The 13,617-nt window shown below is 35.6% G+C and overlaps 1 protein-coding gene across 1 annotated transcript in view; it reads left to right on the top strand.

The window, feature by feature from the left end:
* LOC109886189 (mucin-2-like) overlaps positions 1-13,617 on the top strand; it is a 36,787-nt gene that overhangs the window by 11,824 nt on the left and 11,346 nt on the right. Inside the window, exons 32-71 of the mRNA XM_031788666.1 lie at positions 41-189; positions 382-512; positions 605-666; positions 820-920; positions 1,096-1,183; positions 1,792-1,940; positions 2,133-2,263; positions 2,356-2,417; positions 2,571-2,671; positions 2,847-2,934; positions 3,543-3,691; positions 3,883-4,013; positions 4,106-4,167; positions 4,321-4,421; positions 4,597-4,684; positions 5,294-5,442; positions 5,635-5,765; positions 5,858-5,919; positions 6,073-6,173; positions 6,349-6,436; positions 7,046-7,194; positions 7,387-7,517; positions 7,610-7,671; positions 7,825-7,925; positions 8,101-8,188; positions 8,797-8,945; positions 9,138-9,268; positions 9,361-9,422; positions 9,576-9,676; positions 9,852-9,939; positions 10,549-10,697; positions 10,890-11,020; positions 11,113-11,174; positions 11,328-11,428; positions 11,604-11,691; positions 12,301-12,449; positions 12,642-12,772; positions 12,865-12,926; positions 13,080-13,180; positions 13,356-13,443. Coding sequence (XP_031644526.1) covers positions 41-189; positions 382-512; positions 605-666; positions 820-920; positions 1,096-1,183; positions 1,792-1,940; positions 2,133-2,263; positions 2,356-2,417; positions 2,571-2,671; positions 2,847-2,934; positions 3,543-3,691; positions 3,883-4,013; positions 4,106-4,167; positions 4,321-4,421; positions 4,597-4,684; positions 5,294-5,442; positions 5,635-5,765; positions 5,858-5,919; positions 6,073-6,173; positions 6,349-6,436; positions 7,046-7,194; positions 7,387-7,517; positions 7,610-7,671; positions 7,825-7,925; positions 8,101-8,188; positions 8,797-8,945; positions 9,138-9,268; positions 9,361-9,422; positions 9,576-9,676; positions 9,852-9,939; positions 10,549-10,697; positions 10,890-11,020; positions 11,113-11,174; positions 11,328-11,428; positions 11,604-11,691; positions 12,301-12,449; positions 12,642-12,772; positions 12,865-12,926; positions 13,080-13,180; positions 13,356-13,443 — 4,248 coding nt within the window. The remainder of the gene's footprint in view (positions 1-40; positions 190-381; positions 513-604; positions 667-819; positions 921-1,095; positions 1,184-1,791; positions 1,941-2,132; positions 2,264-2,355; positions 2,418-2,570; positions 2,672-2,846; positions 2,935-3,542; positions 3,692-3,882; positions 4,014-4,105; positions 4,168-4,320; positions 4,422-4,596; positions 4,685-5,293; positions 5,443-5,634; positions 5,766-5,857; positions 5,920-6,072; positions 6,174-6,348; positions 6,437-7,045; positions 7,195-7,386; positions 7,518-7,609; positions 7,672-7,824; positions 7,926-8,100; positions 8,189-8,796; positions 8,946-9,137; positions 9,269-9,360; positions 9,423-9,575; positions 9,677-9,851; positions 9,940-10,548; positions 10,698-10,889; positions 11,021-11,112; positions 11,175-11,327; positions 11,429-11,603; positions 11,692-12,300; positions 12,450-12,641; positions 12,773-12,864; positions 12,927-13,079; positions 13,181-13,355; positions 13,444-13,617) is intronic.

The following is a 13,617-nucleotide window of genomic DNA, read 5'->3' as shown; positions in this document are numbered from 1 at the left end:
TAGGAAATGTAATTTTCCATGTATTATTATTTTCTCTTAGATTCGGCACAGTGGGAGTTTTTGTTAAACTGATATTCAACGTCAAAACACCAGTCCCCACTGAGGATCATGTCCTTGATGCCGTCAAGAAGCAATTGTCTCCTCAATTCACGACCACTCAAACCACCTTCCAGAATGCAACTTATATCAGTGAGTTCAACAAATAAGGCTTCATGAAGACATTTTTTTCCACTCTATAAAATAATCTCTTAATAAGTAAACATTCAACTGCTCCTGCTATCTAAATACTTCTTGAATGTTTTTTAATGTTGTTGAAACTCCTAAATTGTAGCAGTTAATTTGATCTGTTGCTATAGTGACCATTTTTTTGTGTGCTCACAGAACTTACAGATACTTCATTTGCCATCGACCTTGGTTTCAAAATAACCAATGTAACCCAGGAGTCTCTAAGTAATAGACTCACACTCACCAATGAGACTGAAACCCAGATACAGGATTCAATTAACAGACTAGTAAGATACTGTACTTCTACACATAAGATACATCCATGGTCATGTTCAGGTCATGATAGTAATTGACAACTTGATGTTTTGTCCCCTTTTAGCTCCAAAAGGTTCTCAGTGAACCAGATGGCAAACAGTTTCAATTTCCCAACGCCAACCTCATGTAAGTACAACGTCATAACCTTGAACCAACCCGTCTTTCTCAACTGCACTCTTTAGAATTTCTGCAGATTTCATTTAGTTGCTGCTGGTACAGCTAAACAGGATGAAAGGAACATGTTTAACTCTCACACAAAACCCATTTTTACGTCCACAGTGATGATGGCACTGAGATCACGGCAAACGTGACGTATGTATACAAAGAGGAAGATGTCAACCTCCCTAGTGGTTTTCTACAGGAAGTCTTAAAAGTCTCAGGTATGCTGCTTTTGTTACCATACGGTTGTCATTTCTATGTTTATTTATGACAGTGAGTTATTAAACACCATGTAACGTGTATAATACTCAATCTCGAAAACACTTATATATCAATGTTATATGACATATTACAAGTTTATAATCCCTCTAAAATGTATTTCCATTTCTATTCTAGGTCTCCTGACCACCACTGTTGCCCCAACAACAACCACCAACACCACACCACTTCCTACCCTTTTGACTTCAGTGACATCAACAACTAGGTAAGCAAGATCATTTATTATAATGTTTTCATACAATTCAATTAACACTTTGTCAAACAAGGAACCTTTGCAACAATGAACCATGTATATCCATGCTTGTGTCGTTAACTACTGATGTTTTAATTAAAAGCATCCAAAATGTCAACCTTTCTTTAGAAAAGCTCTTTGAGTGCATCAATTGGTCAAAAGGCTTAATATAAATCCAATCCATTATAATTAATGTGCTTGCTGAAGGCAAGACCACTAGATTTCTTACATACTTTTTCTAATTATTTTAACATTTTCTAAACGTTCTAAACTAAAACAATTTAAATGAGTTAACTTAGCATATAATAACACACCAAAAATAATATTAACTCTTGAACCGTTCAAGCTAGAGAGACCGAACCAACTTTCATACGTTCAGGCTATTCTTTCCTATCCTATCCATCAATCAATCTTTCCATCGACTTTCTTTTTCCAATTATAACCAGTCACTACCATTACTACTGCAGTGACTACCAATCCTGTAACTTATTTTACAACCATGATTACTTTAAGACAAGCTAGCAAGTACACACATTTTCTTTAGGAAATGTAATTTTACATGTATTATTATTTTCTCTTAGATTCGGCACAGTGGGAGTTTTTGTTAAACTGATATTCAACGTCAAAACACCAGTCCCCACTGAGGATCATGTCCTTGATGCCGTCAAGAAGCAATTGTCTCCTCAATTCACGACCACTCAAACCACCTTCCAGAATGCAACTTATATCAGTGAGTTCAACAAATAAGGCTTCATGAAGACATTTTTTTCCACTCTATAAAATAATCTCTTAATAAGTAAACATTCAACTGCTCCTGCTATCTAAATACTTATTGAATGTTTTTTAATGTTGTTGAAACTCCTAAATTGTAGCAGTTAATTTGATCTGTTGCTATAGTGACCATTTTTTTGTGTGCTCACAGAACTTACAGATACTTCATTTGCCATCGACCTTGGTTTCAAAATAACCAATGTAACCCAGGAGTCTCTAAGTAATAGACTCACACTCACCAATGAGACTGAAACCCAGATACAGGATTCAATTAACAGACTAGTAAGATACTGTACTTCTACACATAAGATACATCCATGGTCATGTTCAGGTCATGATAGTAATTGACAACTTGATGTTTTGTCCCCTTTTAGCTCCAAAAGGTTCTCAGTGAACCAGATGGCAAACAGTTTCAATTTCCGAAAGCCAACCTCATGTAAGTACAACGTCATAACCTTGAACCAACCCGTCTTTCTCAACTGCACTCTTTAGAATTTCTGCAGATTTCATTTAGTTGCTGCTGGTACAGCTAAACAGGATGAAAGGAACATGTTTAACTCTCACACAAAACCCATTTTTACGTCCACAGTGATGATGGCACTGAGATCACGGCAAACGTGACGTATGTATACAAAGAGGAAGATGTCAACCTCCCTAGTGGTTTTCTACAGGAAGTCTTAAAAGTCTCAGGTATGCTGCTTTTGTTACCATACGGTTGTCATTTCTATGTTTATTTATGACAGTGAGTTATTAAACACCATGTAACGTGTATAATACTCAATCTCGAAAACACTTATATATCAATGTTATATGACATATTACAAGTTTATAATCCCTCTAAAATGTATTTCCATTTCTATTCTAGGTCTCCTGACCACCACTGTTGCCCCAACAACAACCACCAACACCACACCACTTCCTACCCTTTTGACTTCAGTGACATCAACAACTAGGTAAGCAAGATCATTTATTATAATGTTTTCATACAATTCAATTAACACTTTGTCAAACAAGGAACCTTTGCAACAATGAACCATGTATATCCATGCTTGTGTCGTTAACTACTGATGTTTTAATTAAAAGCATCCAAAATGTCAACCTTTCTTTAGAAAGCTCTTTGAGTGCATCAATTGGTCAAAAGGCTTAATATAAATCCAATCCATTATAATTAATGTGCTTGCTGAAGGCAAGACCACTAGATTTCTTACATACTTTTTCTAATTATTTTAACATTTTCTAAACGTTCTAAACTAAAACAATTTAAATGAGTATAACTTAGCATATAATAACCCACCAAAAATAATATTAACTCTTGAACCGTTCAAGCTAGAGAGACCGAACCAACTTTCATACGTTCAGGCTATTCTTTCCTATCCTATCCATCAATCAATCTTTCCATCGACTTTCTTTTTCCAATTATAACCAGTCACTACCATTACTACTGCAGTGACTACCAATCCTGTAACTTATTTTACAACCATGATTACTTTAAGACAAGCTAGCAAGTACACACATTTTCTTTAGGAAATGTAATTTTCCATGTATTATTATTTTCTCTTAGATTCGGCACAGTGGGAGTTTTTGTTAAACTGATATTCAACGTCAAAACACCAGTCCCCACTGAGGATCATGTCCTTGATGCCGTCAAGAAGCAATTGTCTCCTCAATTCACGACCACTCAAACCACCTTCCAGAATGCAACTTATATCAGTGAGTTCAACAAATAAGGCTTCATGAAGACATTTTTTCCACTCTATAAAATAATCTCTTAATAAGTAAACATTCAACTGCTCCTGCTATCTAAATACTTCTTGAATGTTTTTTAATGTTGTTGAAACTCCTAAATTGTAGCAGTTAATTTGATCTGTTGCTATAGTGACCATTTTTTTGTGTGCTCACAGAACTTACAGATACTTCATTTGCCATCGACCTTGGTTTCAAAATAACCAATGTAACCCAGGAGTCTCTAAGTAATAGACTCACACTCACCAATGAGACTGAAACCCAGATACAGGATTCAATTAACAGACTAGTAAGATACTGTACTTCTACACATAAGATACATCCATGGTCATGTTCAGGTCATGATAGTAATTGACAACTTGATGTTTTGTCCCCTTTTAGCTCCAAAAGGTTCTCAGTGAACCAGATGGCAAACAGTTTCAATTTCCCAACGCCAACCTCATGTAAGTACAACGTCATAACCTTGAACCAACCCGTCTTTCTCAACTGCACTCTTTAGAATTTCTGCAGATTTCATTTAGTTGCTGCTGGTACAGCTAAACAGGATGAAAGGAACATGTTTAACTCTCACACAAAACCCATTTTTACGTCCACAGTGATGATGGCACTGAGATCACGGCAAACGTGACGTATGTATACAAAGAGGAAGATGTCAACCTCCCTAGTGGTTTTCTACAGGAAGTCTTAAAAGTCTCAGGTATGCTGCTTTTGTTACCATACGGTTGTCATTTCTATGTTTATTTATGACAGTGAGTTATTAAACACCATGTAACGTGTATAATACTCAATCTCGAAAACACTTATATATCAATGTTATATGACATATTACAAGTTTATAATCCCTCTAAAATGTATTTCCATTTCTATTCTAGGTCTCCTGACCACCACTGTTGCCCCAACAACAACCACCAACACCACACCACTTCCTACCCTTTTGACTTCAGTGACATCAACAACTAGGTAAGCAAGATCATTTATTATAATGTTTTCATACAATTCAATTAACACTTTGTCAAACAAGGAACCTTTGCAACAATGAACCATGTATATCCATGCTTGTGTCGTTAACTACTGATGTTTTAATTAAAAGCATCCAAAATGTCAACCTTTCTTTAGAAAAGCTCTTTGAGTGCATCAATTGGTCAAAAGGCTTAATATAAATCCAATCCATTATAATTAATGTGCTTGCTGAAGGCAAGACCACTAGATTTCTTACATACTTTTTCTAATTATTTTAACATTTTCTAAACGTTCTAAACTAAAACAATTTAAATGAGTATAACTTAGCATATAATAACCCACCAAAAATAATATTAACTCTTGAACCGTTCAAGCTAGAGAGACCGAACCAACTTTCATACGTTCAGGCTATTCTTTCCTATCCTATCCATCAATCAATCTTTCCATCGACTTTCTTTTTCCAATTATAACCAGTCACTCCCATTACTACTGCAGTGACTACCAATCCTGTAACTTATTTTACAACCATGATTACTTTAAGACAAGCTAGCAAGTACACACATTTTCTTTAGGAAATGTAATTTTCCATGTATTATTATTTTCTCTTAGATTCGGCACAGTGGGAGTTTTTGTTAAACTGATATTCAACGTCAAAACACCAGTCCCCACTGAGGATCATGTCCTTGATGCCGTCAAGAAGCAATTGTCTCCTCAATTCACGACCACTCAAACCACCTTCCAGAATGCAACTTATATCAGTGAGTTCAACAAATAAGGCTTCATGAAGACATTTTTTTCCACTCTATAAAATAATCTCTTAATAAGTAAACATTCAACTGCTCCTGCTATCTAAATACTTCTTGAATGTTTTTTAATGTTGTTGAAACTCCTAAATTGTAGCAGTTAATTTGATCTGTTGCTATAGTGACCATTTTTTTGTGTGCTCACAGAACTTACAGATACTTCATTTGCCATCGACCTTGGTTTCAAAATAACCAATGTAACCCAGGAGTCTCTAAGTAATAGACTCACACTCACCAATGAGACTGAAACCCAGATACAGGATTCAATTAACAGACTAGTAAGATACTGTACTTCTACACATAAGATACATCCATGGTCATGTTCAGGTCATGATAGTAATTGACAACTTGATGTTTTGTCCCCTTTTAGCTCCAAAAGGTTCTCAGTGAACCAGATGGCAAACAGTTTCAATTTCCCAACGCCAACCTCATGTAAGTACAACGTCATAACCTTGAACCAACCCGTCTTTCTCAACTGCACTCTTTAGAATTTCTGCAGATTTCATTTAGTTGCTGCTGGTACAGCTAAACAGGATGAAAGGAACATGTTTAACTCTCACACAAAACCCATTTTTACGTCCACAGTGATGATGGCACTGAGATCACGGCAAACGTGACGTATGTATACAAAGAGGAAGATGTCAACCTCCCTAGTGGTTTTCTACAGGAAGTCTTAAAAGTCTCAGGTATGCTGCTTTTGTTACCATACGGTTGTCATTTCTATGTTTATTTATGACAGTGAGTTATTAAACACCATGTAACGTGTATAATACTCAATCTCGAAAACACTTATATATCAATGTTATATGACATATTACAAGTTTATAATCCCTCTAAAATGTATTTCCATTTCTATTCTAGGTCTCCTGACCACCACTGTTGCCCCAACAACAACCACCAACACCACACCACTTCCTACCCTTTTGACTTCAGTGACATCAACAACTAGGTAAGCAAGATCATTTATTATAATGTTTTCATACAATTCAATTAACACTTTGTCAAACAAGGAACCTTTGCAACAATGAACCATGTATATCCATGCTTGTGTCGTTAACTACTGATGTTTTAATTAAAAGCATCCAAAATGTCAACCTTTCTTTAGAAAAGCTCTTTGAGTGCATCAATTGGTCAAAAGGCTTAATATAAATCCAATCCATTATAATTAATGTGCTTGCTGAAGGCAAGACCACTAGATTTCTTACATACTTTTTCTAATTATTTTAACATTTTCTAAACGTTCTAAACTAAAACAATTTAAATGAGTATAACTTAGCATATAATAACCCACCAAAAATAATATTAACTCTTGAACCGTTCAAGCTAGAGAGACCGAACCAACTTTCATACGTTCAGGCTATTCTTTCCTATCCTATCCATCAATCAATCTTTCCATCGACTTTCTTTTTCCAATTATAACCAGTCACTCCCATTACTACTGCAGTGACTACCAATCCTGTAACTTATTTTACAACCATGATTACTTTAAGACAAGCTAGCAAGTACACACATTTTCTTTAGGAAATGTAATTTTCCATGTATTATTATTTTCTCTTAGATTCGGCACAGTGGGAGTTTTTGTTAAACTGATATTCAACGTCAAAACACCAGTCCCCACTGAGGATCATGTCCTTGATGCCGTCAAGAAGCAATTGTCTCCTCAATTCACGACCACTCAAACCACCTTCCAGAATGCAACTTATATCAGTGAGTTCAACAAATAAGGCTTCATGAAGACATTTTTTTCCACTCTATAAAATAATCTGTTAATAAGTAAACATTCAACTGCTCCTGCTATCTAAATACTTCTTGAATGTTTTTTAATGTTGTTGAAACTCCTAAATTGTAGCAGTTAATTTGATCTGTTGCTATAGTGACCATTTTTTTGTGTGCTCACAGAACTTACAGATACTTCATTTGCCATCGACCTTGGTTTCAAAATAACCAATGTAACCCAGGAGTCTCTAAGTAATAGACTCACACTCACCAATGAGACTGAAACCCAGATACAGGATTCAATTAACAGACTAGTAAGATACTGTACTTCTACACATAAGATACATCCATGGTCATGTTCAGGTCATGATAGTAATTGACAACTTGATGTTTTGTCCCCTTTTAGCTCCAAAAGGTTCTCAGTGAACCAGATGGCAAACAGTTTCAATTTCCGAAAGCCAACCTCATGTAAGTACAACGTCATAACCTTGAACCAACCCGTCTTTCTCAACTGCACTCTTTAGAATTTCTGCAGATTTCATTTAGTTGCTGCTGGTACAGCTAAACAGGATGAAAGGAACATGTTTAACTCTCACACAAAACCCATTTTTACGTCCACAGTGATGATGGCACTGAGATCACGGCAAACGTGACGTATGTATACAAAGAGGAAGATGTCAACCTCCCTAGTGGTTTTCTACAGGAAGTCTTAAAAGTCTCAGGTATGCTGCTTTTGTTACCATACGGTTGTCATTTCTATGTTTATTTATGACAGTGAGTTATTAAACACCATGTAACGTGTATAATACTCAATCTCGAAAACACTTATATATCAATGTTATATGACATATTACAAGTTTATAATCCCTCTAAAATGTATTTCCATTTCTATTCTAGGTCTCCTGACCACCACTGTTGCCCCAACAACAACCACCAACACCACACCACTTCCTACCCTTTTGACTTCAGTGACATCAACAACTAGGTAAGCAAGATCATTTATTATAATGTTTCATACAATTCAATTAACACTTTGTCAAACAAGGAACCTTTGCAACAATGAACCATGTATATCCATGCTTGTGTCGTTAACTACTGATGTTTTAATTAAAAGCATCCAAAATGTCCACCTTTCTTTAGAAAAGCTCTTTGAGTGCATCAATTGGTCAAAAGGCTTAATATAAATCCAATCCATTATAATTAATGTGCTTGCTGAAGGCAAGACCACTAGATTTCTTACATACTTTTTCTAATTATTTTAACATTTTCTAAACGTTCTAAACTAAAACAATTTAAATGAGTTTAACTTAGCATATAATAACCCACCAAAAATAATATTAACTCTTGAACCGTTCAAGCTAGAGAGACCGAACCAACTTTCATACGTTCAGGCTATTCTTTCCTATCCTATCCATCAATCAATCTTTCCATCGACTTTCTTTTTCCAATTATAACCAGTCACTACCATTACTACTGCAGTGACTACCAATCCTGTAACTTATTTTACAACCATGATTACTTTAAGACAAGCTAGCAAGTACACACATTTTCTTTAGGAAATTTAATTTTCCATGTATTATTATTTTCTCTTAGATTCGGCACAGTGGGAGTTTTTGTTAAACTGATATTCAACGTCAAAACACCAGTCCCCACTGAGGATCATGTCCTTGATGCCGTCAAGAAGCAATTGTCTCCTCAATTCACGACCACTCAAACCACCTTCCAGAATGCAACTTATATCAGTGAGTTCAACAAATAAGGCTTCATGAAGACATTTTTTTCCACTCTATAAAATAATCTCTTAATAAGTAAACATTCAACTGCTCCTGCTATCTAAATACTTCTTGAATGTTTTTTAATGTTGTTGAAACTCCTAAATTGTAGCAGTTAATTTGATCTGTTGCTATAGTGACCATTTTTTTGTGTGCTCACAGAACTTACAGATACTTCATTTGCCATCGACCTTGGTTTCAAAATAACCAATGTAACCCAGGAGTCTCTAAGTAATAGACTCACACTCACCAATGAGACTGAAACCCAGATACAGGATTCAATTAACAGACTAGTAAGATACTGTACTTCTACACATAAGATACATCCATGGTCATGTTCAGGTCATGATAGTAATTGACAACTTGATGTTTTGTCCCCTTTTAGCTCCAAAAGGTTCTCAGTGAACCAGATGGCAAACAGTTTCAATTTCCGAAAGCCAACCTCATGTAAGTACAACGTCATAACCTTGAACCAACCCGTCTTTCTCAACTGCACTCTTTAGAATTTCTGCAGATTTCATTTAGTTGCTGCTGGTACAGCTAAACAGGATGAAAGGAACATGTTTAACTCTCACACAAAACCCATTTTTACGTCCACAGTGATGATGGCACTGAGATCACGGCAAACGTGACGTATGTATACAAAGAGGAAGATGTCAACCTCCCTAGTGGTTTTCTACAGGAAGTCTTAAAAGTCTCAGGTATGCTGCTTTTGTTACCATACGGTTGTCATTTCTATGTTTATTTATGACAGTGAGTTATTAAACACCATGTAACGTGTATAATACTCAATCTCGAAAACACTTATATATCAATGTTATATGACATATTACAAGTTTATAATCCCTCTAAAATGTATTTCCATTTCTATTCTAGGTCTCCTGACCACCACTGTTGCCCCAACAACAACCACCAACACCACACCACTTCCTACCCTTTTGACTTCAGTGACATCAACAACTAGGTAAGCAAGATCATTTATTATAATGTTTTCATACAATTCAATTAACACTTTGTCAAACAAGGAACCTTTGCAACAATGAACCATGTATATCCATGCTTGTGTCGTTAACTACTGATGTTTTAATTAAAAGCATCCAAAATGTCCACCTTTCTTTAGAAAAGCTCTTTGAGTGCATCAATTGGTCAAAAGGCTTAATATAAATCCAATCCATTATAATTAATGTGCTTGCTGAAGGCAAGACCACTAGATTTCTTACATACTTTTTCTAATTATTTTAACATTTTCTAAACGTTCTAAACTAAAACAATTTAAATGAGTTTAACTTAGCATATAATAACCCACCAAAAATAATATTAACTCTTGAACCGTTCAAGCTAGAGAGACCGAACCAACTTTCATACGTTCAGGCTATTCTTTCCTATCCTATCCATCAATCAATCTTTCCATCGACTTTCTTTTTCCAATTATAACCAGTCACTACCATTACTACTGCAGTGACTACCAATCCTGTAACTTATTTTACAACCATGATTACTTTAAGACAAGCTAGCAAGTACACACATTTTCTTTAGGAAATGTAATTTTCCATGTATTATTATTTTCTCTTAGATTCGGCACAGTGGGAGTTTTTGTTAAACTGATATTCAACGTCAAAACACCAGTCCCCACTGAGGATCATGTCCTTGATGCCGTCAAGAAGCAATTGTCTCCTCAATTCACGACCACTCAAACCACCTTCCAGAATGCAACTTATATCAGTGAGTTCAACAAATAAGGCTTCATGAAGACATTTTTTTCCACTCTATAAAATAATCTCTTAATAAGTAAACATTCAACTGCTCCTGCTATCTAAATACTTCTTGAATGTTTTTTAATGTTGTTGAAACTCCTAAATTGTAGCAGTTAATTTGATCTGTTGCTATAGTGACCATTTTTTTGTGTGCTCACAGAACTTACAGATACTTCATTTGCCATCGACCTTGGTTTCAAAATAACCAATGTAACCCAGGAGTCTCTAAGTAATAGACTCACACTCACCAATGAGACTGAAACCCAGATACAGGATTCAATTAACAGACTAGTAAGATACTGTACTTCTACACATAAGATACATCCATGGTCATGTTCAGGTCATGATAGTAATTGACAACTTGATGTTTTGTCCCCTTTTAGCTCCAAAAGGTTCTCAGTGAACCAGATGGCAAACAGTTTCAATTTCCGAAAGCCAACCTCATGTAAGTACAACGTCATAACCTTGAACCAACCCGTCTTTCTCAACTGCACTCTTTAGAATTTCTGCAGATTTCATTTAGTTGCTGCTGGTACAGCTAAACAGGATGAAAGGAACATGTTTAACTCTCACACAAAACCCATTTTTACGTCCACAGTGATGATGGCACTGAGATCACGGCAAACGTGACGTATGTATACAAAGAGGAAGATGTCAACCTCCCTAGTGGTTTTCTACAGGAAGTCTTAAAAGTCTCAGGTATGCTGCTTTTGTTACCATACGGTTGTCATTTCTATGTTTATTTATGACAGTGAGTTATTAAACACCATGTAACGTGTATAATACTCAATCTCGAAAACACTTATATATCAATGTTATATGACATATTACAAGTTTATAATCCCTCTAAAATGTATTTCCATTTCTATTCTAGGTCTCCTGACCACCACTGTTGCCCCAACAACAACCACCAACACCACACCACTTCCTACCCTTTTGACTTCAGTGACATCAACAACTAGGTAAGCAAGATCATTTATTATAATGTTTTCATACAATTCAATTAACACTTTGTCAAACAAGGAACCTTTGCAACAATGAACCATGTATATCCATGCTTGTGTCGTTAACTACTGATGTTTTAATTAAAAGCATCCAAAATGTCAACCTTTCTTTAGAAAAGCTCTTTGAGTGCATCAATTGGTCAAAAGGCTTAATATAAATCCAATCCATTATAATTAATGTGCTTGCTGAAGGCAAGACCACTAGATTTCTTACATACTTTTTCTAATTATTTTAACATTTTCTAAACGTTCTAAACTAAAACAATTTAAATGAGTATAACTTAGCATATAATAACCCACCAAAAATAATATTAACTCTTGAACCGTTCAAGCTAGAGAGACCGAACCAACTTTCATACGTTCAGGCTATTCTTTCCTATCCTATCCATCAATCAATCTTTCCATCGACTTTCTTTTTCCAATTATAACCAGTCACTCCCATTACTACTGCAGTGACTACCAATCCTGTAACTTATTTTACAACCATGATTACTTTAAGACAAGTTAGCAAGTACACACATTTTCTTTAGGAAATGTAATTTTCCATGTATTATTATTTTCTCTTAGATTCGGCACAGTGGGAGTTTTTGTTAAACTGATATTCAACGTCAAAACACCAGTCCCCACTGAGGATCATGTCCTTGATGCCGTCAAGAAGCAATTGTCTCCTCAATTCACGACCACTCAAACCACCTTCCAGAATGCAACTTATATCAGTGAGTTCAACAAATAAGGCTTCATGAAGACATTTTTTTCCACTCTATAAAATAATCTGTTAATAAGTAAACATTCAACTGCTCCTGCTATCTAAATACTTCTTGAATGTTTTTTAATGTTGTTGAAACTCCTAAATTGTAGCAGTTAATTTGATCTGTTGCTATAGTGACCATTTTTTTGTGTGCTCACAGAACTTACAGATACTTCATTTGCCATCGACCTTGGTTTCAAAATAACCAATGTAACCCAGGAGTCTCTAAGTAATAGACTCACACTCACCAATGAGACTGAAACCCAGATACAGGATTCAATTAACAGACTAGTAAGATACTGTACTTCTACACATAAGATACATCCATGGTCATGTTCAGGTCATGATAGTAATTGACAACTTGATGTTTTGTCCCCTTTTAGCTCCAAAAGGTTCTCAGTGAACCAGATGGCAAACAGTTTCAATTTCCGAAAGCCAACCTCATGTAAGTACAACGTCATAACCTTGAACCAACCCGTCTTTCTCAACTGCACTCTTTAGAATTTCTGCAGATTTCATTTAGTTGCTGCTGGTACAGCTAAACAGGATGAAAGGAACATGTTTAACTCTCACACAAAACCCATTTTTACGTCCACAGTGATGATGGCACTGAGATCACGGCAAACGTGACGTATGTATACAAAGAGGAAGATGTCAACCTCCCTAGTGGTTTTCTACAGGAAGTCTTAAAAGTCTCAGGTATGCTGCTTTTGTTACCATACGGTTGTCATTTCTATGTTTATTTATGACAGTGAGTTATTAAACACCATGTAACGTGTATAATACTCAATCTCGAAAACACTTATATATCAATGTTATATGACATATTACAAGTTTATAATCCCTCTAAAATGTATTTCCATTTCTATTCTAGGTCTCCTGACCACCACTGTTGCCCCAACAACAACCACCAACACCACACCACTTCCTACCCTTTTGACTTCAGTGACATCAACAACTAGGTAAGCAAGATCATTTATTATAATGTTTTCATACAATTCAATTAACACTTTGTCAAACAAGGAACCTTTGCAACAATGAACCATGTATATCCATGCTTGTGTCGTTAACTACTGATGTTTTAATTAAAAGCATCCAAAATGTCAACCTTTCTTTAGAAAAGCTCTTTGAGTGCA

Source organism: Oncorhynchus kisutch, linkage group LG14 (genome assembly GCF_002021735.2).
Source record: "Oncorhynchus kisutch isolate 150728-3 linkage group LG14, Okis_V2, whole genome shotgun sequence".
In the NCBI taxonomy this organism is placed as follows: Eukaryota; Metazoa; Chordata; class Actinopteri; order Salmoniformes; family Salmonidae; genus Oncorhynchus; species Oncorhynchus kisutch.
The sequence above is the reverse complement of the archived record's forward strand: the minus strand, read 5'-3'. Positions and strand labels throughout refer to the sequence as shown.